Consider the following 27899-nt stretch of genomic DNA (forward strand, 5'->3'; position numbering starts at 1 on the left):
TCAAACTCAGGTCCTCCTGTTGGCACAGCAAGTGCTTTACCAACTCAGCTATTTGTTCAGCCCCACATTAGGAATTCTTAGTGTGTAACTGTTATGTGAACTTTAACATCTTCTGTCCTGAGACAAAATGGCATCATGACAGAACCAAAGACAGCTGCCAAACCTGACAGAGCCATCACAGCCATGCTGCCACTGTTAATAAATGAAGTGCGACACTATCTTACATATCTAAAGTTACCTGCAAGTTTGTAGATGTGCAAATCATAACCTTGGAACCAGAAACAGCACAGTGGTCCAGAAACTTCCTGAATCTACACAATTGCATCCACTTATGAAAACACACCTGTTATTATGATGTCAAAAGTTCAAGCAGCCAAAAGCCCCCAAGGCCGGCCCCCAAACACAATCCCAAACAAGCAAGCCATGCTGTTCTTCTCTTTGGTTCTGCTAAGGGACTCCATTCATTGTAAACTTTTTGGTACTTGACTATTTAAAGTTCATTTCACAAGTTTCAAAATCTTCATAAAATGTAGATTGATACCCTGAGTTCAAATGCAGAGATGGTCGGAAGAGTGCCAGGGTTTGAGTTAGCTTCCTTTAGAAAGGCTGATAAACAGGCATGTGACCAAGGAGAAAAAAATCAGCAATTCAATGGCAGGTGTTTAAATTCTACAAGGTCTTTGCTAAAAACAGCTAGTAGGTGTGACATTCTGGACTTTCTAAGCAGTCTTACTGTCATATGCTGCAGACAGCTGGGAAGCTAGAGACAACCATACAGGAAGGATGTTTCTAACAGAGTATGCTTACCATCAAGCCTTCTACAGTTCACTTTTCTGCCCAGAAGTCATTTGAAATACTGCTCTGGCAGTAAGTCAAAGCCCAACACCTAGTGTATGCAGTCTGGAAATCTGCTTAACTCCCTCTTGAAGTCAGATCTCCAGGTTCTGGCAAAGGTCAAGCTGGATCCAAATGCCACGAGCACCTTCAGAGGGCCACCTACTGGCCTGCCTGCATTTTGGAAAACCCAAGCACTACCTAATTTTATAAACTTTAAAGCTGGGGGTTTTGTTTGTTTGTTTGTTTTTCATGACAGAGTCTCTCTATGTAGCTCTGGCTGTTCTGGAACTCACTCTGTAGACCAGGCTGGCTTCGAACTCTGAGATTTACTTGCCTCTGCCTCCTGAGTACTAAGATTAAAGTTGTGCATCACCACTGCCAGGTGACTTTAAACTTGATAAGGAGATTTATCATGAACCTTTTCCAGCCTTACTGGGAGATACAACCTGCAGCAACTGATATTTTGTGCTTGGTCCATGTCCTCAGGGCCACCAGCCTTTCCTATCTACCCAGTCCTTCTCCCCTTTCAGAAAATGAGAAAATTCACACCTGCATGTCTTTTACGGAAGAGGATTTCATGATAGCCACTGACTCGGGATGTCCAATGAATATACCATTCGATTTCACAAACATCCATCTGACTATGAAATACAGGACACTAGGGCTCTCTATAAAATGTATAAATGTTCAGCAGTACACACCCACAGCTGCTGCTCTTACACTGCTCAGGATTCAAATTCACAAACATCCCTCTGACTATGTAACAAACGATGCTAGGGGCTTTGTGCAAAATACCTAAAGGGAAACATAACACATTATACAAGCACGGCTCTTCCCTCACTTATCCTGCCTGGGAAGCTCAAAGATTCTGGTATTTTTGGACAGCTGCAGCTCAGAATAAACAGCTCTTTTTAACAGCTTAGAAAATGAACTAAAATCAAACTCAGGGCTGAAATCAATCAATTAGAAACAAATAAAACAATTCAAAGAATCAATGAAACCAAGAGCTGGTTCTTTGAGAAAATCAACAAGATAGACAAACCCTTAGCCAAACTAACTAAAAGGCAGAGAGAAACTATCCAAATCAACAAAAGCAGAAACGAAAAGGGGGACATGACCACAGACACTGAAGAAATCCAAACAATAATTAGGTCTTACTTCCAAAGTCTATATGCCACAAAATGAGAAAATCTAAATGAAATGGACAATTTTCTTGACCGATTCTACATGCCAAAGCTGAATCAAGACCAGGGAAACCAATTAAATAGTCCTATATACCCTAAGGAAATAGAAGCTGTCCTCAAAATTCTACCAGGCAAAAAAAGCCCAGGGCCAGATGGTTTCAGTGCAGAATTCTACCAGACCTTCAAAGAAGAGCTAACACCAATACTCTTCAAACTATTCCACAAGATAGAAACAGAAGGAACACTACCAAACTCATTCTATGAAGCCACAGTCACCTTGGTACCTAAACCTCACAAAGACCCAACAAAGAAAGAGAATTTCAGGACAATCTCCCTCATGAACACTGATGCAGAAATACTCAACAAAATACTTGCAAACTGAATCCAAGAACAGATCAAAGATATCATCCACTACGACCAAGTAGGCTTCATCCCAGGCATGCAAGGGTGGTTCAATATACGGAAATCCATCAATGTGATCCACCACATAAACAAACTGAAGGAGAAAAACCACATGATCATCTCCTTAGATGCTGAAAAGGCATTTGACAAAATCCAACATCCATTCATGTTTAAAGTATTGGAAAAATCAGGGATACAAGTCACATACCTGAACATAGTAAAGGCGATATACAGCAAGCCTATAGCCAACATCAATGGAGAGAAACTTAAATCATTCCCACTGAAATCAGGGACAAGACAAGGCTGTCCACTCTCTCCATATCTCTTCAACATTGGTCTTGAAGTCCTAGCTAGAGCAATAAGACGATTGAAGGAGATCAAGGGGATACAAATTAGAAAGGAAGAAGTCAAAGTCTCACTGTTTGCAGATGATATGATAGTATACCTGAATGACCCCAAAAATTCTACCAGGGAACTCCTACAGCTGATTAACACCTTCAGCAACGTGGCTGGATAAAAAATTAACTCAAAAATATCAGTAACCTTCCTGTATACAAAAGACAAAAGGGCTGAGAAAGAAATTAGGGAAACGACACCCTTCACAATAGCCACAAAGGACATAAAGTACCTTGGTGTGAACCTAACCAAACAAGTCAAAGACTTGTATGAAAAAAATTTCCAGTCTCTGAAGAAAGAATTAGAAGAAGATATCAGAAGATGGAAAGATCTCCCATGCTCATGGCTTGGCAGGATTAACATAGTAAAAATGGCAATCCTACCAAATGCAATCTACAGATTCAATGCAATTCCCATCAAATTACCAACACAATTCTTTACAGACCTTGAAAGAAATATTCTCACCTTCATATGGAACAACAAGAAACCCAAAATTGCTAAAACAATTCTCTACAGTAAAAGATCTTCAGGAGGTATCTTCATCCCTGATCTCAAGCTGTACTATAGAGCAACAATACTAAAACCGCATGGTACTGGCATAGAAACAGAATGGTGGATCAATGGAACCAAATAGAAGACCCTGACATAAATCCACACACTTATGGACATCTGATTTTTGACAAAGATGCCAAATCCATTCAATGGAAAAAAACACAGCATCTTCAACAAATGGTGCTGGTCTAACTGGAAGTCTTCATGTAGAAAAATGCAAATAGATCCATACTTATCACCCTACACAAAACTAAAGTCCAAGTGGATCAAAGACCAGACACACTAAACCGCTTAGAAGAAAAAGTGGGGAATACCCTTGAACTCATTGGCACAGGAGACAACTTCCTGAACAGAACACCAACAGCACAGGCTCTAAGAGCAATAATCAATAAATGAGACCTCATGAAACTGAAAAGCTTCTGTAAAGCAAAGGACACTGTCCTCAGAACAAAACGACAGACTACAGATTGGGAAAGGATCTTCACCAACCCTATATCTGACAGAGGGTTATAATATCTAGTATATATAAAGAATTAAAGAAGTTAAACAGCAAAAAATCTAGTAATCCAATTAAAAAATGGGGTACAGAGCTAAACAGAGAATTCTCTGCAAAGGAATAAAGAATGGCAGAGAAACACTTAAAGAAATGTTCAACCTCATTAGCCATCAGGGAAATGCAAATCAAAACGACCCTAAGATTTCACCTTACACCCATCAGAATGGCTAAGATCAAAAACTCAAGAGACAACACATGCTGGAGAGGTTGTGGAGAAAGGGGAACCCTTCTCCACTGCTGGTGGGAGTGCAAACTTGCACAACCACTCTGGAAAGCAATCTGGCACTTTCTCAGACAACTAGGAATAGTGCTTCCTCAAGATCCAGCTCTACCACTCCTAGGCATAATCCAAAAGATTCTCAAGTACACAATAATAAGGACATTTGCTCAACCATGTTTGTAGCAGCTTTACTTGTAATAGCCAGAAGCTGGAAACAGCCCAGATGCCCCTCAGTGGAGGAATGGATACACAAATTGTGGTATATCTACACAATGGAATATTACTCAGCAACAAAAAACAAGGAAATCATGAAATTTGCAGGTAAATGGTGGGATCTGGAAAAGATCATCCTGAGTGAGCTATCCCAGAAGCAGAAAGATGCACACGGTATATACTCACTCATATAGACATATAATATAGGATAAACCTACTAAAATCTGTACACCTAAAGAAACTAATCAAGAGGAGGACTCTTGCTAAAATGTTCAATTCCTATCCAGAAAGGCAAAGAGGCTGGACATCAGAAGAAGAAAAGAGGGAACACGTCAGGAGCCTGAGACAGAGGACCTCTGAAAGGCTCTGCCCTGCAGACTATCAATGTAGATGCTTTGACTTATGGGCAACCTTTGGGCAGAGTGCAGGGAATCTTAGGAAAGAAGTGGAAAACAGTAAGATCTGGAGAGGACAGGAACTCCACAAGGAGAGCAACAGAACCAAAAAATCTGAGCACAGGGGTCTTTCTTGAGACTGATATTCCAAGGACTATGCATGGAGATAACCTAAGACTCCTGCAGAGATGTAGCCCATGGCAGTTCAGTCTCCAAGTGGGTTCCACTGTAATAGGAACAGGGACTGTCTCTGATATGAACTGATTGGCCTGCTCTTTAATTACTAGGATCAGAAGGAAGGAAAAGAAGACCTCCCCTATCAGTGGACTTGGGGACGGGCATGCATGCAAAGGGTGGAGGAAGGGAGGGATTGGGACGGGAGGAGGGAGAGAACCACAGGGGGGATATAAAGTGAATAAAGTGTAATTAATAAAAAAATAAAATAAAATACATTAATATTTAAAAAAAAGAAGAAAATGAACTAAAACCACAATTTAGATCTAAAACTCCCATGATGCTGTGTTGCAGAAAGACTGAGTAAAGCACTGTGTGAGATGTTGTTACTGAGGGAGCAGTCATCTAGGAACAAGATGAAGAACAAGAAGAAACTACAGGGAGGACGAGTATTAAAGAGAAAGACTGTACACCACACAGATCACTATGTGATTCAGTAAAACATACCTTGACTATAACCACAGATGATATAGCACTACAGAAATTCATGGACAAAATGAGAAATCCAAGGTAGAATTTATTATGTAACCTTAAGCTCTTTAAATTGTAGCTAGGAACTGATGCTGTCTTAGCTAGGATTTCTACTGCTATCATGAAACACCATGACCAAAGCAACTTGGAGAAGAAAGGGTTTATTTGGCCATTCACTGTTCATCATCTGAAAGAAGTCAGGACAGGAACTCAAACAGGATGGGAACCTGGATGCAGGAGCTGATGCAGAAGCTATAAGGGATGCTACACACTGGCTTGCTCCTTTTCATTATAGATCTGCGTAAGAATGACCTCTAATAACCATGTAGCACAGATAATACTAGGCTGTCTCAAAATCTCATCTGCCAATGCTATTGATGCAAAACTTCAATTTAGCCTGAGGCAGATTTTTTGGACAAGGGCACAAAGCAGCCACATTCTTCACCAAAATTTCACTAGGCTCCTCTGAAATCTCTTGAGCCAGGGCATCAAAACCTACATTGCTATCAATATCACTGTCTTCACATTCATCTTAGGATGGTCCATTAAAGCCCACTTGAAAGTGTTCAACTGCTTTCCTAATCCAAAGTCCCAAAGTCCACATTCTTTCAATAAGCAGCGTAATCAGGCCTGTCACAGCAATGTCCCACTCCCTGGTACTAACTCTTGTCTTACCTACTCTTCTATTGCTGTAAAAAGACATCATGACCAATGCTACCTTATGAAAGAAAGCATTTAACTGGGATTGGAGGTTTAGCCCATTATCATCATGGCAGTAAGCATGACAGCACACAAGCATGGAAGCAAAGGAAGCATGACAGCACACACACAGATATGGTGCTGAAAAAGGAACTGAGAGTTCTACACTTGGATCCACAGGCATCGGGAAGAGAGAAAGATACTGGGCCTGGTGTGGGCTTTCGAAAGCCTACCTCCAAAGACCACTTCTTCCAACATGGCCACACTTCCCAAATCCTCCATTCCCTGATGACTAAGTATTCAAGTACAAAACCCTATGGGAGCCATTCTTATTCAAACAACCAGAGATGCTAGCTTTAAAGGCTACAGAGCATAGCAGCTTTCCTCTCCTCTAGGCAGAGTACGTCAAGATGTCAAAAGCATAGGTTTCTTGACCTCACCTGAATGGATCACATTACTGAGTAGTTCTGATACAAGAATTATAGAGAGCTGGGTGACTATACTTCAAGACATGCAGAGAATGCTAATTTACATACTCTAGTGAGAGAAAATGAGGGGAAAATGTAAAAGAGAAATGATCAGGATGGCCTGGGCATTCACTTTTTACTTACAGCTCCTAGAAATAATAAGAAAAAAAATTATACTTAATACTACAAAAAGAAAAGGCGCTTCCGTGATCCATATATTGTGAGAAAAGCCTAAACTGACATGTTTAGGAAACCTTTGTGAAAGGACATACATACCACAGCCCCAAAAGCTTACCAAGAGATACCATGAAAGGAGAGTTAGCCAGAAGCTAAATTCAAGGGGCAGGTGTACATCTAGAGGCCAAGACAAGCTGCTTAGGCCATAGCAGTCCAACCTCCAGTGAGTGAGGCTTCTTTCCTATCCACCATTTCCAACCAAAAACAAACAGAAGTACCACTTCCAACAGGAAAGCAACTGGGACTAGCAACATCCAGGAAATCCGTAACTTTAAAGCCCACAGCACACTTTTCTGACAACTGGAACCAACATCTTAATGTACCCAGCATTTGCTGTTTTGTGTGTTTCTTATTCTCTTCTGCCCTTCTCCACCCTATTCCACCCTTCCAACCCTCCACTACTAGGTAGAAAAGAAAGAGGGACAGAGGGGAAAGTGAACATTGCTATTGCTAGACTACTTCCTGCTGATTAGGGGCTTCAAGTTCCTTGGGGTAAGTTTGATGATCACTGTCAGGATATTCAATTTCTTCTTCTGTTCTCTTTGCACATGATCACTTGACAAACCACAACAACACGCAACAACAGCAACAAGCAGCAGTAAGAAGAGCAGCCCCTCTCAGGCTCTAGCATTTACATATCCTCTGAAAAGTTCCTAGAATTCCACCCACCCACAGAAACTATGTGGATCTGGCAAAACCATGGCCCCTGCTAGAGCACTAGGAAAATCATAGTCACCTGCTGTGAAGCAGCCTCTTATCCCCACACCTGGGATTAAAACAAAAATGTATTCCCATAACGTTTTTGTGTTTTTAAAGAAAACAAAAACTCAAGATTAAGGTGTACTTAATCTTTTTGTTTTTGTGTTTTTAAAGAAAGCAAAAACTCAAGATTAAGGTGTACTTAATCTTCATCTTCAAGCCGTATGTATCTACTGGCTGAACTCTTCATAATTATTGGAGGCAAGCTATGCAAACAGCACTAGCAGAGAGGTTAACAGAGAATCCAAACTTCCAGGAAGAGCTAACTCCTCTCCGAAGTTCATGTCCACTTATTTGCCTACCAGAAATGCCTGCTTTCTGCACCATCAGATGAATGTCTTGCTAAGGAAATAACCTCTATCTGAGCGACAAAGACGCTTAGAGAGAATCTTCATATGATAGCAAAAAAAAAAACATATCAAACCTTCAATCTTAGCAAAAGAGCTCTACAACTTCCACGCCTTATGAAACTGAAGCTCTATAACAACCAAGAACTCCCATCTCCCTTCCTCCATGCCCACTGCAAACATTCTGCTTCCTAAGAGACTGCTACTTTGGATATTACCTGAGAATGGAATATTACTTCTCTTTGGTAGCTGGTTTATTTCACTGTGTAATATCCTTCAGGTCTACCATAGTATAGCACTTAACAGGACTTTTCTTTTTTTAAATGTGCATTAGTGTAAAGCTGTCAGTTCCCTTGGAATTGGTATTATAGACAGTTGTAAGCTGCTTTGTGGGTGCTGGGAATTGAACTCAGGTCCTTTGGGAGAGCAGGCAGTGCTCTTAATCTCTCCAGCCATTTTTTTTAAGCATGACTAAAATTCAGTTGTATCTATGCCATGTTTTCATCTAACAAGGTGTACACACAGTTTACTTCTATCCCTTGGCTAGTATGAAAAATACAACCAACACGGGCTTGCCAATTATCTTTCCAATTCTTCTGAATACACAAGTAGAAGTGGAACTGGCCACATGGCAACTCAATTCACTTGCTTGTTTAAGACCAGGTCTCATATAGCCAGAGCTGGGCTTGGACTTCCACCTCCCAAATGCTGAGACTGCAGCATGCACCACCTTAACAGATCGACTTTTCCTTTTGAATGAACCACACTATGGCTTTTTGTAATGCAGGGTGGCTACCACCCTGAAAGCTCACCAACAGTGCACAATGCTATTTCTCCACATTATCAGCAACATAGGACACCATCTCTTACCTAAACCTTCCCTCTCTTAAACTTTTTTCTTTTCTTTTTTCTTTCCTTCTTGAAACAGGGCCTCACTATGTAGCTCTGGTTGGTCTGGAACTCTCCATGTAGACCAGACTGGCTTCAAAACTCAAAGGTCTGCCTGACTCTGTCTCTTGAGTGTTGGAATTAAAGCTATGCAACACTGAGCCCAGGACCTTTACGACTTTCTTTGTTCATATAAAGTGCTATGCAGTTCTGGTTTGCGTTTTCCTGGTAACAGCAGGTGTTAAGCAGCTCTGTATATACCTACTGCTCACACATTGTTTGCCAAGGATATCAACTAACCCTGTTTTTTGTTTTGTTTTGTTTTTAAGATAACTGTGCTTAACTGTGCTATCCATAGATAGCCTTATAAACTGATTTGAAAATGTCCTTCTTCTCCAACAGGTTGGCAGAGTTTGAAATAATTGTTAAACTTTTTTATGTTCTTGGAAGAATCCTCCAGTAAAGTCTTTCAATGTTTGGGTTTTTGTTGGAAGGTTTTGAAGAGCTGACTTAATCTCTTTATTATTTAGAAGTCTGCTCATATTTTTACTCCTTAAAGACTTGGTATTTCTAGATCATTCTCCAGTCCTAGATTGTCGTAGCAGCTGGCACAGTGTTCAGTGGTGTCTCAGTCTTGATTCTTCTGTTCTCTATTACTGATGTCTGCTTGAATCTGCTATCTCTTTCTAATTTTTGAGCTCTTTTCTTCTTTTTAAATGAATTTACTTTCTTGTACTTTTGCCAAAATCTACAAGTGCTGGTATGTGGTATGTTCATTGTCATTTCTCTCAAGATACTTTTCTAAATTTATGATTGCTTTGACCACTGGCTATGGTAAAGCTTCCAGTTTTCCTTTTGTATGGATTTCTACTTTCACTTCACTGTGCTCAAAATGGACCACTGATAGGACTTCAGCCTGCTTCAATTTGCTAAGATCTGTTTTGTAAACCAAAATATGACCTATCCTGGAGAAGATTCTAAGAAAAAAGTGTGCATTCTATTATTATGTGGGGTGCTCCGTATGTATCTACTGGCTGAACTGGCCCTTAAAACCACCCTAAGTCCTAGTCACTTATTATTCTTCATTCTGAAAACTCAATCCATTACTCAGATTGGAGTATCAGATCCCTTTCTCCTTATTTTCTATTTTTCCTGCCAATCTGTCAATGCACTTTGTGTCTGTGTACTCTGTTTTAAGTACAAATGTTTTTAACTTATATCTCAGGTAAACTGACCCTTCTATAATACCCTTTATCTCTTACAACAGTTGTATGGGGTGTGTGTGTGTGTGTGTATACATATATATGTCTGTGTGTGTGTATACATATATGTGTGTGTGTGTGTGTGTGTGTGTGTATACATCCTCTCGCTATCTTTTAGCAACTATCCTTTCATTTTCAGTCTTTGTATGTCCTCATACCTAAAGTGAGATCCTGGCTCAGCTGGCAGAGTGCTTACCTAGACGCACAAATCCCTGGCTTTGACCTCCAGCCACCATGTAGGCTGGGTGTGGTAATGCACAACTGTCATCCCAGCACTGCAGAGCAGAGACAAATTCAAGGCCATCCTGGCCACATTGTGAGTTTGAAGCCAACCTGGCATATATGAGACCTTGACAAAATGAAGTTCAAAAACAATGAGATACACACAATCTCGGGGTCACTATCTAAATGGTCCTAAAGTACATGAACAAAAAAATATATATATACTCAAATAAATAAATATACCCAAATTTTAAAAAAAAATAAACCTGATTAAAATAGGTAAAAATAATAAAAATAAAAGATAACATATAAAATGTAGAAAGATAACATATCAACTGTATGTTTGTAGAAGGCATACAGTTTGCTCTTAGTGCATCACTGCCACAGGCACTCTCCTGCACTCCACTCTAGCTCACTTTATGCAGTGAGGCCTCATTGGAATGCCTTAATTTCAAGAGCCAGTGATCTTTTTCTCCCTCTGGTGTCTGTATCCAGTACTGCAGAATCTCTAGTACTATGATGAGCTGTGTCCCACCCAGCTACACAGTAGAGGAACAACATCTGGACTTTCTACTATGCCATTCTTCAAAGTCATGCTTACACCATTCCTTCCATGTTGATTGCCCATTCACTTGTCTCTTCTGCAATGATCAGTGTATATCCCTGACACTTCCATCCTGGTCCTAGAGATGGACTCAGTCCACCAAGCTTAGGACAAATGCACTTACCCCACTGAGCAACCTTGCAGAGTATACCACAATCTGTAATAACCTACTTCACTGTTTATCAGTGTGGTTGTATTGATTCCCACACTCATGGCCAATATATGAAATCCACACTGCTAACATATATTAACGTGAGTGTTGTAAACTTTACTCACTTGGAGTGTGTATTGACACATTTGATTTTTTTCATTAGTTTTTTTGGTTGCAGTAAAACATAAGTAAGTTATGATTTAACAACAGAACAGTAGTGACTAACACTAAATATGTTCACATGTTGTCTTCTCACCTTTTTTATGCAAATGTTTCCATTGCCCCCAACAAACTGAACACATTAATACTTCCCTTTCTTTCCTCCCTTCACCCTATGATCTCTGTTCTGCCTTCTAACCAATGAATCTACCTAACACACACACACATATATATATACACATACACACACACATATATATGGGATAAAAACATACTTGCTTTTGTGCTGGACTGGTTTTACTAAGTATGTTTACATGGTCATGCATACATAAAACTGCTATTTGTTTTTATACTGGACTTGTACCTCATGAAATATAAACACATCTTGTTCATTAGCTGTGATCAATGAATAAGACTGGTGTACAGACACCTGTTTTAAATTTTTTAGAATAACTTCCTAGTTAGCTTGACACAATTTAAAGTCACCCAAGAAGGGAGTCTCAATTAAGGATTACCCAACTCAGACTGGTGTGGGGATGTCTGTGGGACATGATAGATGCTAACTGATGTGAGGAGGCCCAGCCTACTGTGGGTGGTACCATCCCTACACAGGTGATTCCGCTGTATAAGAAAGCGGTGCAGGAGCGTGAGAGTGAAACAGTAAGCAGTGTTCCTTCATAGTTTCTGCTTAAATCTGTGCTAAAGTTTCTACCTTGACTTCATCCTCAGCAATAGACTGTGACCTGGAAGGCAGATAAACCTTGCCCCACGCCCAAATTGTTTTTTATTAGAGTGTTTTTATCACAGCAAAAGAAAGTAGAGAAGAAATACACCTTGTAGCAGATTTTCTGTGTCACACAGAAATTCTGTTTAATTCTTCTGGAAAACATCAATCTGCTTTCCACTGAACTGTTCCATTTTATACTACCACCAGCAATACAGAAGGACTCCAAATTCTCTTCCCAATACTTGGGGTCAGGGGCAGAAGAGATAGCTCAGTGGGTAAGAGCACTGGCTGCTCTTCCAGAGGACCTGGGTTCAATTCCCAGAAACCACATGGTGGCTCACAACCATCTATAGCCTGACCTGATGCCCTCATCTCCCATGCAGGTGTACATGCAGATAGAGCGCTCAATATACATAAAAATAAATTTAAAAAACTAGAACAAAAACAAAAGCAAGCAAACCAATACTTGGGGTCTTCCTTTCTTTCTTTTTGTAATCATCATGGTGGGTAGTTCTGGTTTACATGCTCCCTAATGAGTGTGGTGTTGAATGCATTTTTCATTGCTTAGTAGCCAGGTGTTTTGCTTTGTTTTTAGAGATAGGATACCTTCTTGATTTGTATCTGAGGATGACCTTGACCTTCTGAGCCTCTTGTCCTCATTTCCCAAACTCTAGATTATAATTATGTGCCATGCCCATTTTACCAGGTGTATATTTCTCTGGTAGAATGCCTATTCAAGCTAAGTCCTCTGCTTGGTTTTTTGTTTGTTTGTTTGTTTGTTTGTTGTTGTTTGAACCCAGAGCGTGATGCATAGAAGATGTTAGAAGCCAGCACTATGCCACTGAGAAATGTCTCCAGCATCTGCCTAGTTCTGGGTGTTAGTTGCTGTTGTTTATGAGTGTCTACACATCCCAAACATTAATTCCTTATGGAAGGGGGTTGGTTGGCTGGCTGGTTTTTTACAAAGTCTCACTATGTAGCCCAACCTGGCTTCAAGTTTGTTAAGAAGTCCACCCTGGGGGCTGGGCATGGTGGCACATAACTTTAGTTCCAGCACTTGGAAGGCAGAGGCATGCAGATCTCTATGACTTTTGAGACCAACCTGGTCTACATAGTGAGGCCCTATCTCAACACACCCCCAAAAAAGTCCAATTTCAATTCAAACTCATGGTTCTTGTACCCCAAACCTCCAAGTACAAGGATTACAAGAAGGTCCTATATGCCCATCTCAGAGATAGTATTATAAAAGTTTTTATAATATTATATAAGTTTTATATAAGTTTTCATTCTGTATGCTTTCTCTAAAGTATTTATTTTTGTTTTCTTGGTGGTATCCTTCGATTCACAAAGTTTGTATTTTGTACTTTTGAGAGTTGAATCCATGGGTTATAAGTACAAAAGTCAAATATTCTACCACTGAGCCACCAAGTTCCCAAATTCTTAATTTTAATAAAGTTCAATTTCTTTTGTTAAAAAAAATCTATTAGTTATTATTGTTGTACATAAGCCCCATGTTAGGAAGGGTGCATGTGTGAGATCCGATGACACTTTTGTGGAATTGCTCCTCTCCTCCCACCTTCGTGGACTCCCACATTGAACTCAGGTCACCAGGCTGAGACAGCAAGTGCTTTTCCCACTAAGCAACCTCTCTAGACCTTCAAATTCTTTTTCTTCATTGCCTATACTTTTGGTGTCATATCTAGGTCAGGGGAGGAGCCAAATGTTGTAGGACTTTGGCAAAATCCAATGTTGCCAGGATCTTTGACAATGTTTTCCTCTAAGAGTCATAACATTTACTTGTAATGCATTCATAAAGACTGAGTGCAAACACCAGTATTGATAAATAGAGCTTTAGCTGGCAACAGCTTCAAAAAAATTTTGAGGGAAGTCTCAAGTGCCTAGATTCTTTTGGTTAATCACTTGTTAAAAATGCAATGCTCACCAATGAAAACAGTTCCAACTTTGCTCACAGAGTAAAGAAACATCTGGGATGGCATTAACTGCTTTTTAATTTCTCTGAATCTATCTCATTTGTTTAGTCTAGATTCCAGAATATTGAGTTTCTTAAAGTAGGTCATATATGCACATCAAAATATCTGTTGCCTTGTAAATATTCCAGTTGTGCATAAAGTGCACATACATAGGAAGGGGGTGAGCAAAGCAGATGAGCACAGGAGTCCACACAGGAGTCCACACAGTCTCCTCTTGCAGTGAGCCCGGGGTGAGCCTCAAGCTCACTTTCCTTTGTGCCCCTTACTGCACATGTGGGAGCTTCTTAAGTGTGTACACGAAAGACATTTCATTCTTAACCTCCCTGCGACTGCTGAGAGCACAGCAACTTTACATAATATCCAAAAGAACTTCCCACTGAAGTCGTGCTTACACAGACTCTAACTACGCTGTGAACATGCATTTCCGATGAGTTGGTGAACCTTTCTCTCATAACCAAGCGACACCTTTTGAAACCTGAGCAGAGGGATGTTTGGTTTAACACCTACCGACTTTGAGTGTTCAATCCATTAAGATGACTCTCTCTGAGCTCAGACACTAATGACAAAACCATCTGTAAAACAAAGCAGTTGCAGGTCAGCTCAAACTGCCACATAATTACCTCAGCTCCATTTCTCTTGCTGTGAGTGACACCTCCCTTACCATTCCTCCCCCACTCTCTCCTTGTTTTATTTTGCAGAGTGGAAGGAAGGCAGCATCATATCCCACTGGCCGCCACGTGGGTTCTGCTGAAGCAATGGGCACAGACAAGTCATCCATATCCTAGAATTAACACCAAAGCCACAGAAAATGGAAACATACTGCAGTTTACTTTTTTCCTTCATTTTTAGTCCCTTATCTTTTAAAAAGTGATTTTCATGTGTATGACTTCCAAAACATCAAAATGGCTAACAACTCTGAAAGATCTCATTTTTTGAAAAGTATAATTGTGTGTGACTGCATATGCCACAGCCTAGATGGGAGCCAGAGGGCAACTCTGTGAAGCTGGCTCCTTTCTTCCACCTTTATGTGGGGTCTGGGGACCAAACTCAGGTCAACATGCTTTTCATGACAAGCACTTTTACCACTGGGCCATTTTGATATCCCCTAGTAACTTGTCTGCTTTGCTTCAACGTAAGTTTCAATGGGGCTATTTTAGATATGAGATCTGTTCTGAAGTCTAGGCTGTGTCATTCTGGATGAAGTGCTCTTCTCAGAAATCTCTGAGTAAGTGAGATGTGTTGTGAGAGTCCAACGGTGCCTCACATCTTCCTTCCATGGTCGTAAGTCTATGCCATGTTAGAAACAGAAAAGTTCAACAACTCCCTGGTGGAAGAAAATATCCCATTTACCCTTCACACAACTGGTAATAATTGCAACACTAAACGTTAGATACTCACATTTTTAAGTAAACTAGGATAGTAATCAATGGGTTCAAATCCAAGACTTTTGGTAAAAAGACCAACTTCTTTCATGTCGAATCTGAATGCAGAAAGGACATAAGATAACAAACCCTAGAAAACAAACATAAAGAGAAAAGTCAACTTCTCCCAAGTGGATGGACAATGCCTGCAGGCAACATTACCTGTAAGTGCCATGGCCCCTATAAAACCAGCCATTCCACTTCAACTCAAGGCATTAAGCAGAAATTCCAGCACTAACACAAGTACACTAAAGGAAAGTTTAGACAAATGTTATTGTGAAGAAAGACAAATGAGCAGAGGCCATCCACACTGATCACATAGAGAGCCTGGTCATCAACATCTCTAACTCTGTAAAACATGCTTGCACGCTGGAGTTACACATGACAGGGCTTCACGCTTGCCACTAAACTACAGCCTCCAAAGCTCTTTATCACAGATCATGTCAGAATTTGAACCTGATAAAGACCACCATATCAGCAGGGAAAGGAAGTGATATATAAAAAATGGTGGCTGGAAATTGACTATTCAAAAAAACTAAATATTATTTATACTACTGTCTGAAATAACAAGTTTAATATAAAGAGGCCAATGTAAAAATTAGTAAGAAAACATAAGTGCTTTTCAAGAGTCTAACAGAGGAAAATACCTGCTAACTAAAAATCAAGAAAAAAAAAAGGCTGGTTTCTAAGTAAAAATAGAACTTTGCCCTTTTCACAAAACAACATAAGCACAAGAGGAAGATAGCCAGGGACTAAGGACCACATGAAGAACATCACTGCACAAGCTCCCAGATGGCATGTGCAGAGAGCAGGAAAGGTAAACTGCGGCATTCCTAAGGAAACCATAAGTGCCTAAAAACACATACTACCCAATAGTCCTCATGATTAAGCCAGGACACTGCTTCGGACACCATTAACCCGGTGAGGAAAGGCTTTTGGCAGGCAAGGTCTTCAAAGTGTAGAGTGCCAAGAGACAGGTTCTTGCAGAGTGACCACACTGAGACCCCTGAGGCTTTGCTACCTGAACAAGACATCTTAACAAGTGAACAGAGACCCAGCTGTCCCTATTAAAACTCTCTCAAATACTGTTGATGCACCTGGCCTACACAGAAGAAAATAAAGCCACATCTGACACTAAGGAATTATACTAAAAAAAAAAAAAAGGCTCATTTTATTGTTGTGCTGTGAACAATGTCTGGCAGCAGGGATGAGGTGACATAAACTCCATCTATGCATAGAGATGGGCAACCATGACAGCTGATAGCAGGACAGAAGACAAGGCACCCAGTCTGGGTTAAGCTTTATGGTGGGTACAGGCCCCGCAGCACACCTATTGGGTGCCTATGTCTTTATAGCATCTATCAGGATACCTGACAAGTTTCCATTTCATCATGAGATAGTTCATATATTCAACAGTAACAAAGGTCACATGAAAGACTTCATCAACTGTGAGATTTAGTGATGTATCAGAAGCACAGAGACAGGCTTTGTGATATACCCTTTCTACCACTCCACAGCCTTCCTTCCCAAATGGGAAACTGATTGAATCTGGTTTGCTCTTTACAGCAAAGAAGGCATTCTCTTATGAATGGGAAACACCTACTTCAGGGTCCTAAGCATAGAGCTCCAGACTGCATTAGAATACCACAGATGGAAACCTGAGCCTGGAGGCCAAGCCCAGGGCCGCAACTTAGATAAGTTTATAGAGCTGCTGCAGTTGAGGAGGCTACTTCAACTTACACCACAACAAAACCAAGAGACATGGGCAGCACTGCTGACAGAAATGAGCACACCAGAGAGAAAACCAGAAACTTACGTGGTGAAAGCAGGCTTCTGGAACCTGTACTGCAAAGGCTCCTTACTAAAGGGAACACTGACTACATGGAGCCACTGTATGTTACTGCTGTTTTTCTTTCTGTTCAATTTTGTTCTAAGAGCATAAAGTAAATAAGCTGACCACAGCCCAAGAGAGCTATCTCCAAGTTCTTTTCACCTGTCAAGGGCACTGGGATGAGAGCAAGCAGGCCCACTGCATCTTCTTCCCTCAGAGTTGCTCACACCACACAGGACTACCTGCAAGCCTCAGCAAGAAAGCAATTGAGGCTGATCCCCCATGTGGCTGCCAAGGAAATACTGTAGACAGAAGAGGTTTGACCACATATCAAAGCCATATGAAAGTGTCCTAGGTGTGACCAACTCAGGAAGCCGGTCAAGCAGTCTTGGTTTGTACATCAGCAGCTCTGGGACTGGTATGATAAAGTCAAGAGAGAGGGCAGCACTGGAGACCCTGTCTTACAATTTCAACACGGAAAGCACTTTGTATGCAAGAGCTGCTATACCCACTCCACAGACCCGCACTCCAGTCCTCACACTGTGTAAATATTCTTATTGAACCTTCCTTACAGGACACCAAGACACAGGGCAGGTGCTGTCCAAGTCTGGATCCCACCCTCTTGTCAAATCTCAAAAGGAGATACTCTGAGCCACTCTCCACAAAACTGCTAGATTCAAATCAGACAGTCTTAGAGTAGGCCCTTAATGCTCACAGTCCACATGTCTCCCCAGGGCCAAGAGGCCTGGACCCACCTCTCTGAAAGTGGGAGCAAGACTTCAGGTCCAAATAAGAGCTTTCCTAGAAGACAGAGAAAGAGAGACAGACAGACAGAGACAGAGAGACAGTGAGAGAAGAAGGAGGAGGGATGAAGAGAGAAAGAGAGAGAGGAAGGGAGAGAGGGAGAGTAACTTGTTATAGATAACGTGAAGTACAGGCCTAAAGGGAGACAGTCCCTTGAGTTTTGAATATGAGTGTATGGAAGAAGGAAGTTCTGCACATGAGCTAGCCTGTGTGTAGAACTGAACTCCAGCTGTCGAGCCTGTGTGGCAGATGCATTTATCCATTAAGCCATCTCTCTATTATACCTTTTAATCATAAAGATATTTTGTAAAAGAAAGTCAAATGGTTTAACTTCTGCCCATTTTGTCTGGGATTCCCTAATGCGAACTCCTATGGAGGAGCACAAAGGTCCAGGCCCAGATCAAACAAGCACAGGTCACAAAAGTGGCCTACTGAGTCCTGCCCTGGGCCAGCAGGCTCTTGAGACAGACACATGTTATTCCTGAAATCTCTCATTTAAAGGTAGACTTCAGGGGCTGGGGAGAGGGCTCAGCAGTTAAGAGCACTGGCTGCTCTTCAAGAAGGACCAAGTTCAATTCCCAGAACCCACATGGTGTCTGACAACCATCTACAACTCTAGTCCCAGATTTAATGCCCACCCTGGCCTCTGCAGTACTGGACATGCATGTGGTGCCTCAACTTAACATTCAGGCAACAGACTCAAATACAAAAAATAAAAAGTAAAATTTAAACTGTAAAACTAATTAAACTGGGCTAAGGATGAATCTCAGTGATAGATTACAGATGAGACCTATCAGTTCTCAGCACCAAAAAAACAGTAAAATAAAAATCAGTGTTTCTCATTGTTAGGGTTATCTGTTTTTACTGCCACCTAGTGGCAAAAGCTTTAAACACAGAACCACGAAAGGCAAGGCCATCTGATCAGGACTTGGAGACCCTCCGACTCTACCCTCCTGGATCCGGTAACTTAAGGGCTAACAATGAACACAAACCAATGTCTGCAAACAGAATATGGACAAGTAAACATGTACTGACAGTAAGACAGTGCAAATGCACCAGCTGGCTCTTTCTAAAGTTTTCAGAGGTGGGGTTACAGAAACTAACATGACTGTAACACTTGACATGTGTACGAGCCCTCACAAACACACCTGCCACAGTATGATTGTAAAGGACAGAGGACAGTTTTCTAGAGTCACTTCTCGCTGGCAAACACATAGTTCCCCAGATCAAACTCAGCTTATCAAGTTTGGCAGCCTTTGCCTACTGACATACCTCACTAACCCATATGCAATGGCTTTTCAAAATATGTATCTTTTTTTATTCATGAGTGGTTGTCTGCATGTCTGTATGTACACGGTATGTATGCAGTGTCCTCGGAGGCCAGAAGAAGGTACAAAATACTTTGGAATCTGAGTTATAGAGAGGGTTGTGAGATGCCATGTGGGTGCTGGGAACTGAACCTGGGTCCTCTGCAATAGTATTAGCCACTGAGCCAGCTCTACACACACACACACAAAACTTTATGTTGATCCACAAAGTCATTAAGCACGAAAGAATTCTGCTACTTGAGGAGCACTGGAGATGATTGCTCTAAGCAGGCAAGCTCTCACAGGCATTTTAACTAATGTTCTGGTTCCGCCCTACCCTATGCTGCTGTCAAGGCAGCATATTTGTTCCTGGGGAAATTAAGGAGGATTAGAACAATCATGGTCAAGGTAGAAAGAGAAGCTGTGGGGCTTGCTCAAATGAAGGACCAGTAGAGCCAAACTGTGGTCGATATTCCTGGACCAAGACAAAGCATATGCTTCTCTTACGCTTTTCTAAATGGTTTCTTTGTCTGATCATTAAAATCTCTTAGAATATCCACCACTATTCTTTTCATTGATCATGTTTCTTTAGCCATGTTTTTTAAACAAATAAAAAAAATCCATTTGAAAACTAGGATCTTTTATTCATTCATTAGTCAAACACCTAGAGGGGTGGTATATACTCTACTGAAACAGGTAGGATGAGAAGCCCTGTTCCCCCCCACCCCCAGAATGTGATGGGCAATAGAGACAGGAACATAAGTGCTGTTAGAAATAAGATGGTCCATCAGTGTCTACAGAAACAGGATGATTCTAACCCAATTTTCTGATCACTTCGCAGTGATTGCATCTGAGACGGCTCATGGCAGCTAGGGAAGCAGGAGATGTACATGAGTGGTATGGGCCTGAATAGCACAAGCAAAACACAACTCAGCAAGAAATGGAGCCAGCACTGAACAACTCATAATGGCCAAGCACCACGGCTGCTGCTCTCACAGGTTCCTAAGTGCAGGCCCCACTCCACACACCTGGCCAAGCTCAACTTTCTAAACTATTCACCAGGCCCTAGCATTTTTTTTTTCTTCCAAGGAACCCAACAACTCCTGTCTCTAGTTGCCAAAACTTACCCGTATCTTTCAAAACCCATCTTTCTATGAGATTTTTGTTTTAGTGTCAACTTGCTAAGATCCTTCTCCTGGGGTCTAAGATCTTTCTCCTATGGGCTAAGATCTTAGTCTCCATGGGGTCCTGTTTGCACTTCTGTCAAAGGGCCTGCAATGCTGTTTTAAACACACATTCCAGTCCACTTGGTACCCACAGGCTCAGGAAAGGAGGAGCAGACTTAACATCTCTTACCTTCCCTTGAGCAACTGCAAGCTGTCCTCATACAGTGAACCCTTGGGTCAAATTCAACAGAAAGGCTCTTGCGTAACTCCTACAGGCTTCCTTTTTTTTTTACAGAAGAACAAAAGAAATTCTGTTTATCACAGTTTGCTTTCTTTTCAGGTCATAAAATACCCACAAAACCAAAAAATATGACACTGTTATGTCTTTTACCTCAAAGAGACTAACTCAGTTTGGTAACCTTGGCCATAGCCTCATACTGCTATGGACTCTATTCCACAGTTAACACATTATTTTACAGCCAGTGGCAGCCTGGGGCCTTCCAGAGTCTCAGGCTTCTATTGACAATACCATGGGAATACCACCCCCAAGTTCACACAGATGATCCAGGCTAATATATAAGCGTCACCTACATTTATCCCAGAGATGCATGCACAGAAATGCAGTCTCCTCTCAAGTAAACTGCAGCAGCAGACCCTGCAGCACCCAACAAGGAGCTATAGGAGCTAGAGAGAGGACTCAGAGGTTATGAGCACTGGCTGCTCTTCCAGAAGGCCCAGGTTCGGTTCCTAGCACCCAGGTGGCAATTTACAATCCTCTATTACTCCAGTTCCAGGGGATCTGATGCATTTGCTGACATGAGAGCACCAGGCACATAAGTGTCTCACAGACATAGATTCAGGCTAAACATTCATACACATTACAATAAATTTTCTAAATTAATTAATTTATTTACTTTACATTGCAATCATAGCCACCTCCCTCTTACACATCCCCTTCCCCTACTTCTCAGAAAAAGGGGAGTCACCCCCCAACCCACCCCAGCTCATCAACTGGAATCAGGACTGATTGCATCCTCTCCCCAGTGATTTGTCAAGGCAGTCCTGCCCAAGGGGCGAGGGGGAATGATGAAAAAGAAGAAAACAGAGTCCATGTTAGAGTCAGCCCCGCTCCCCTTACTAGGGTACCACATGAAGCCCAAGCTGCCCATCAGCTACATATGTGTAGGGGGCCTAGGTCCAGCCCATGCATGGTCCTGGATTGATGCATCAGTCTCCACAAGCCCCTCTGGGTCCTGGTTACTTGGCTGTGTTGGTTTTCCTGTAGAGCTACTCCAGGTTCTTCTGTCCTTTCCCCCACTTTTCCACAAGATTCCCTACGCTTTGCCCAATGTTTGGCTGTGGGTCTCAGCATCTGCTAGGCTCCCATCTGCAAGCATAGCAGAGTATCATTAATAGTGTCAGGGGTTGCTCCCTCTATTTATCCCTGCACATCTTGTAGCTAGGGTAAATTTTAGGTCAAAAATTTTTTTGAGTGGGTTGGTGTTCCCCTCCCTTCACTAGGAGTCCTGTCTAGTTAGAGGGTGGCCTCTTCATTATCCATGATTCCCACTACTTGGAGTCTCAGCTAGAGTCACCCCCACATTCTTCCAGAAGCCTGTTCTGTCTTAGGTCTCCAGCAGGTCACAGAGATGCCTCTACCTGTGGTTTCTCTTCTCTCTGCAGGCCCTTTGTCCTCCCACCCCTACTCTCCCCAAGTCTAATCATTGCCCTCATTTTTCTCTGCACTCCATCTCCTAGTGCATATCCCTTCTCTTCAGCCACTTCTGCCGTCTATTCTATTTACACTTCTGAGTGATATTTAAGCATCCTCCTTGGGTTCTCCTTGTTATTTATTTATACTCTTGGGATCTGTGAATTATACTATGTTTATCCTATACTATATAACTTAAATCTACTTATAAGTGAATACATACCATGTGTGTCTTTCTGGGTCTGGGTTACCTCATTGTATCCACTTGCCTGCAACTTTTATGATTTCCTTTTTTATAACAGCTGAGTAGTATTCCATTGTGTAAATGTACCACAATTTCTGTGTCCATTCCTTGGTTGAGGGACATCTGGGTTGTTTCCAGTTTCTGGCTATTATGAATAAAGCTGCTATGAACGTAGTTGAGCAAATGTCCTTGTTGTATGGTGGACCATCTTTTGGGTATATACCCAGGAGTAGTATAACTGGGTCGTGAGGTAAAGCTTTTCCCAATTTTCTGAGAAAGCAGCAGACTGATTTCCAGAATGGTTGTACAAGTTTGTACTTCCACCAGCAACGGAGGAGGGATCCCCTTTCTCCATATCCTCTCTAGCACGTTTTGTCACTTGAGTTTTTGCCATTCTGCTGGGTGAAGGATGGAATCTGGGAATCATTTTGATTTGCATTTCCCTGCTGACTAATGATGTTGAGCATTTCTTTAATATCTTTCACTTGCTTGGTTGGAGTTACACCAAGATACTTTATATTATTTGTGGCTATTGTGAGGGAGGGTGGTTTCCCTAATTTCTTTCTCAGCCCTTTGTCATTTGTATACAGGAGGGCTACTTTTTCTTTTTTTAATTAATTTTGTATCCAGCCATTTTGCTGAAGGTGTTTATCAGCTGTAGTTCTCCAGTGGAATTTTTTGGGTCACTTATATATACTATCACATCTGCAAATAGCAACACTTCTTCCTTTGTGTAATTTGTATTCCCTTGATCTCCTTTAGTTCTTATTACTCTGGCTAAGACTTCAAGTATTTATATTGAAGTGATACGATGAGAGTGGGCAACCTTGTCCTGTTCTTGATTTCATTGGTACTGCTTTAAGATTCTCTCCTTTTAATTTGATATTGGCTATATAGGCTTGCTATATATTGCCTTTATTGTGTTTAGGTATGTGCCTTGTCTCTGATCTTTCCAAGACTTATAACATGAAGGGGGTGCTGGATTTTGTCAAATGCAAACAATATCTAATGAAATGATAATGTGGGTTTTTTTTCAGTTTGTTTATAGCATGGATTATGTTGATGGATTTTCATATATTGAATCACCACTGCATACTTGGGATGAATCCTACTTGATCATGGTGGATGATATTTTTGATGTTTTCTTGGATTTCCTTTGAGAGTACTTTTGCAATCAATGTTCATAAAGGAAATTGGTCTAAAAATCTTTCTTTGTTGGCTGTTTGTATGGTTTAGGTAACAGGGTGACTGTGGCCTCATGCCACAGTTTGGCAATGTTCCTTCTGTTTCTATTTTGTGGAACAGTTTTAGGAGTATTGTTATTAGCTCTTCTTTGAAACTGTAGAATTCTGTGCTGAAACCATCTGTCCCTATGTTTTATTTGCTTTTCATTTTATTTATTTTTTTTGTCATGGGAGACTTTTAATGACTGCCTCTATTTTCTTGGGGTTATAGTACTATTTAACTTGTTTACTCGATCTTGATTTAACTTTGGTAAGTGGAATCTATTTTTTTTTAAGTGTCCATTTCATTTAGAAAGATCCAATGATTCTACGGATTTCCTCAGTGTCTGTTGTTATATCTACCTTTTTTCATTTCTGATTTTGTTGTTTTGATACTGTCTCTCTACCTTTTAGTTATTTTGGCTAAGGGTTTGTTTATCTTGTTGATTTTCTCAAAGAACCAGCTCTTGGTTTCATTAATTCTTTCTTTGTTCTCTTTTCTAATTTATTGATTTCAGCCATATGTTTTATTATTTCCTGTTGCCTACTCCTCTTGCATGTGTTTGCTTCTTGGTTTGTGTTTTTGTTTGTTTGTTTTTTTTTTTCCTCTAAAGATTTCAGGTATGTTATTAAATTGCTAGTATGAGATCTCTCCATTTCTCTATTAAGACACTTAATGCTATTAACTTTTTCCTCTTAGCACTGCTTTCACTGTGTCCCATAAGTTTGGGTATATTGTACCTTAATTTTCATTGAATTTTAGGAAGTTTTAATTTTTTTCCTTTCTTTCTTTCCTGACTCAATTGTCACCGAGAAGGGAGTTGTTCAGTTTCCATGAGTGTAAAGTCTTTTTGTTATTTCTGTTGTTGTTGAAGTCCAGCTTTAATCCATAGTGATCTGATAAAGTACAATGGGTTAATCTTATTATATTGGTTGGAGTTTGCACTGTGACCTACTTATATGGTCGATTTTGGAGAAAGTCCCATGCAGTGCTGAAAAGAAGGTTTTGTGTTTTGGTGAAAAGTTCTGTCGATAATTATTAGGTCCATTTGGTTCATGACATCTGTTAGTTTCCTCATTTCTTTATTTAGTTTCTGTCTGGAAGATCTGTCCATTGGTGAAAGTTGGAATGTTGAAGTCTTCAAACTATGAATATGTGGGGATTGATGTGTGATTTAAATTTTAATAATGTTTCTTTTACAAATGTGGATGCCCTTTTTTGGGGGGCATAGATGTTCAGGATTGAGATGTCATCTTAGTGGATTCTTCCTTGCATCCCATTGTTTTTGATTACTTTTGGTTGAAAGCCTATTTTATTAGATATTAGGATGGCTATTCAGGCTTGCTTCTTGGGTCTGTTTGCTTGGAAAACCTTTTCCAGCTCTTTATTCTTTGGTCCAGAGGTGTTTCATGAATGCAGCAGAATGTTGGGTCCTGTTTATGCATCCATTCTGTTAGTCTGTGTCTTTTTAATTGGAGTATTAAGTTCACTGATGTTGAGCAATATTAATGACCAATGATTGTTAGTTCCTTTTATTATGATAATGGTGATGGTAGTCTGTTTGTATGCTTGTCTTCTTTGGTTTGCTGTAGTGAAGTTATTTTTATCTGTGTTTTCCTGGATATAGTTAACCTCCTTCCAGTATCTTATGTAAAGCTGGTTTCTGCGTGGATATTGTTTAAATTTGGTTTTGTCATGGAGTATCTTGTCTTCTCCATTTATGGTGATTGAAAGCTTGGCTGGGTACAGTATTCTGTGCTGACATCTGTACTCTCTTAGGGTCTGCAAAACATCTGCCCAGGCCCTACTGACATTTACAGTCTCTGTTGAGAAGTCAGGTGTGATTCTGATAGGTCTGCCTTTATAAGTCACTTCACCTTTATCCCTTGCACTCTTTAATATGTTTTTCTTTTTCTAAATCAAAACATTTAGTGTTTTGATTATTATGTGGCAGGAGGAATTTCTTTTCTGCTCTAATGTATTTGGTGTTTGGTAAGCTTCTTGTATGTTTCTAGGCATCTTTCTTAAGGTTGCAAAATTTTTCTTCTATGATTTTCTTGAAAATATTTTCTGTTCCTCAGAGTCGGGAATCTTTACTTTCTTCTATTCCTATCATTCTTAAGTTTCATCTTTTCACGGTGTCCTTGATTTCTTGGATGTTTTGTGTAAGGAATTTTTTTCAATTTACTATTTTCTCTGACAGATGTATCCATTTCTTCAATTGTGTCTTCTATGCCTAAGATTTTCTTCTCCATCTCTTGTATTATGTTACCTCTGTGTTTCCTTAAGTTTTCCATTTGTGTTTTCTTTATTGATTCTATTTCCATTTTTAGGTCCTACACCATTTTATTCATTTTCTTCATTTGTTTGATTGTGTTTTCCTGCATTTATTTAAGTGATTTATTCGTTTTCTCTTTAAAAGCCTCTATTTGTTTGATGGTATTTTCGTGTATTTCTTTGAGGGATTTACTCATTTTCTCTTTAAATGTCTCTACTCTTTTCATAAGCATAGATTTAAAGTCATTTTCCCATGTTTCAGCTGTGTTAGGATATGCAGAGCTTAGTGCCATATTGCCCTGGTTTCTGTTGATTGTGTTCTTACGCTGGCCTTTAGCCATCTGGTTGTCCTTGGTGTTGGCTGATTGATCCTGGAGCCTACTGGGCTTCTTGGTCATGTGGGAAGAGCCCCATGGGCTGAGGACTGGAAAGTAGCCTCAGCTCAACTGCTTTGCTCTCAGTTGGATCTATTGGCAGAGAATTAGGGTATGGTTTTCTAACTTGTGTGCCCCTGCAAGGTCCTACAGGTCTCTTCAAATTACCTAGTAGAGCTGTGAACTGTATGCTGGATCTGCATGTCTCTGGAATCCCAAGTCTTCCTCAGAACAGCTGGAGTAGCCAGGAACTGTTTTGTTTTGTTTTTAACTTCATGCATTTATTTTATTTTATTTTTTTATAATTTTTAATATTAATCACAGGTTAATATACTTTGTATCCCAGCTGTAGCCCCTTCCCTCATTCCCTCCCAATCCCACTCTCCCTTCCTCATAGCCAGGAGTTCTTAAGGTGTTACTGTGCAGTTCTGGAAGCCAGGATCCTCTCCTGTTTCAGTCAGCAGTGAGGTGGCTAGCTCACCCTGCAAACACTGTGCTCCTGGTGCTTAGACTCTTCTGGGTGCCGCCATCTTGTGCAACTATTATCCAGCCAGTCTCCAGAGGGGGACAAGTAAAACCATGGACCAGAGACTGAGAACAGGATTTGTCCTTAGGGAGGCAGGAGGAGTCTGGGGTCCGGATACTGGAGCAGTGCATTTCTGGAACTCAACAGACATGTTTGAGTAGATGGTAGGTGCCAGGTGCCAGGAGCCTAGGACCATGTGTGTCTCTTGGATCCAGGACCCATCTGTCCATTAAAATAAATCTTTAAAGTATTTTTTAAAACATGTGTCACAGGTTTGTGTAAATGAGGACCACATAAAAGGTTTAGTCAAGAAGAATTTAGTGTCACCAAGATGTGGTACTGTCTGGGTATAAACTGAAGTTATCAGTAGTAGAACATCACAATTTTCCTAAAACTACACAAAAACAAAGCAAGAAGCACAGCATGGTACACACTGAGAGAATATGAAACTGAATGACTAGACAGGCACCTTGACTCAGTTTACATACAAGAAGCACACACAATGTACGGCCATTGCCCATGTTATGATTACTCTACGCCCATCCATCTGCAGCATCAGAACACTACAATTCCTAAAGGAAGGAATGATCTGTTTCCAAATTATGGGCATGGCCACACCAACTATAGTGCTAAAACTAAAAGAGATGTCCATCCTCTTTGCCTTTCCGGATGGGGATTGGACATTTTAGTTAGGGTCCTCTCTCTTGCTTAGTTTCTTTAGATGCACAGGTTTTAGTGGGTTTGTCCTATGTTGTATGTCTATATGAGTGAGTATATACCATGTGTGTCTTTTTGCTTCTGGGACAACTCACTCAGGATGATCCTTTCCAGATCCCACCATTTACCTGCAAATTTCATGATTTCCTTATTTTTCATTGCTGAGTAATATTCCATTGTGTAGATGTACCACAGTTTCTGCATCCATTCTTCAGTTGAGGGGCATCTGGGTTGTTTCCAGCTTCTGGCTATTACAAATAAAGCTGCTACAAACATGGTTGAGCAAATGTCCTTTTTGTGTACTTGAGCCTCTTTTGGATATAT

General features: G+C 40.7%; 1 protein-coding gene across 6 annotated transcripts in view; it reads right to left on the reverse strand.

Moving 5' to 3' along the window:
• Positions 1-27899, reverse strand: part of Fancc (FA complementation group C) — a 145685-nt gene that overhangs the window by 41583 nt on the left and 76203 nt on the right. For all 6 annotated transcript variants that reach the window (XM_060380332.1, XM_060380330.1, XM_060380329.1 and 3 more), the window contains 2 exons: positions 15372-15485; positions 14481-14545 (listed from right to left, as the gene is read on the reverse strand). In XM_060380332.1, the coding sequence (XP_060236315.1) occupies positions 14481-14545; positions 15372-15485 (179 nt within the window). The remainder of the gene's footprint in view (positions 1-14480; positions 14546-15371; positions 15486-27899) is intronic.

The sequence above is a fragment of the Meriones unguiculatus genome, chromosome 3 (assembly GCF_030254825.1).
Source record: "Meriones unguiculatus strain TT.TT164.6M chromosome 3, Bangor_MerUng_6.1, whole genome shotgun sequence".
NCBI classification, from domain to species: Eukaryota; Metazoa; Chordata; class Mammalia; order Rodentia; family Muridae; genus Meriones; species Meriones unguiculatus.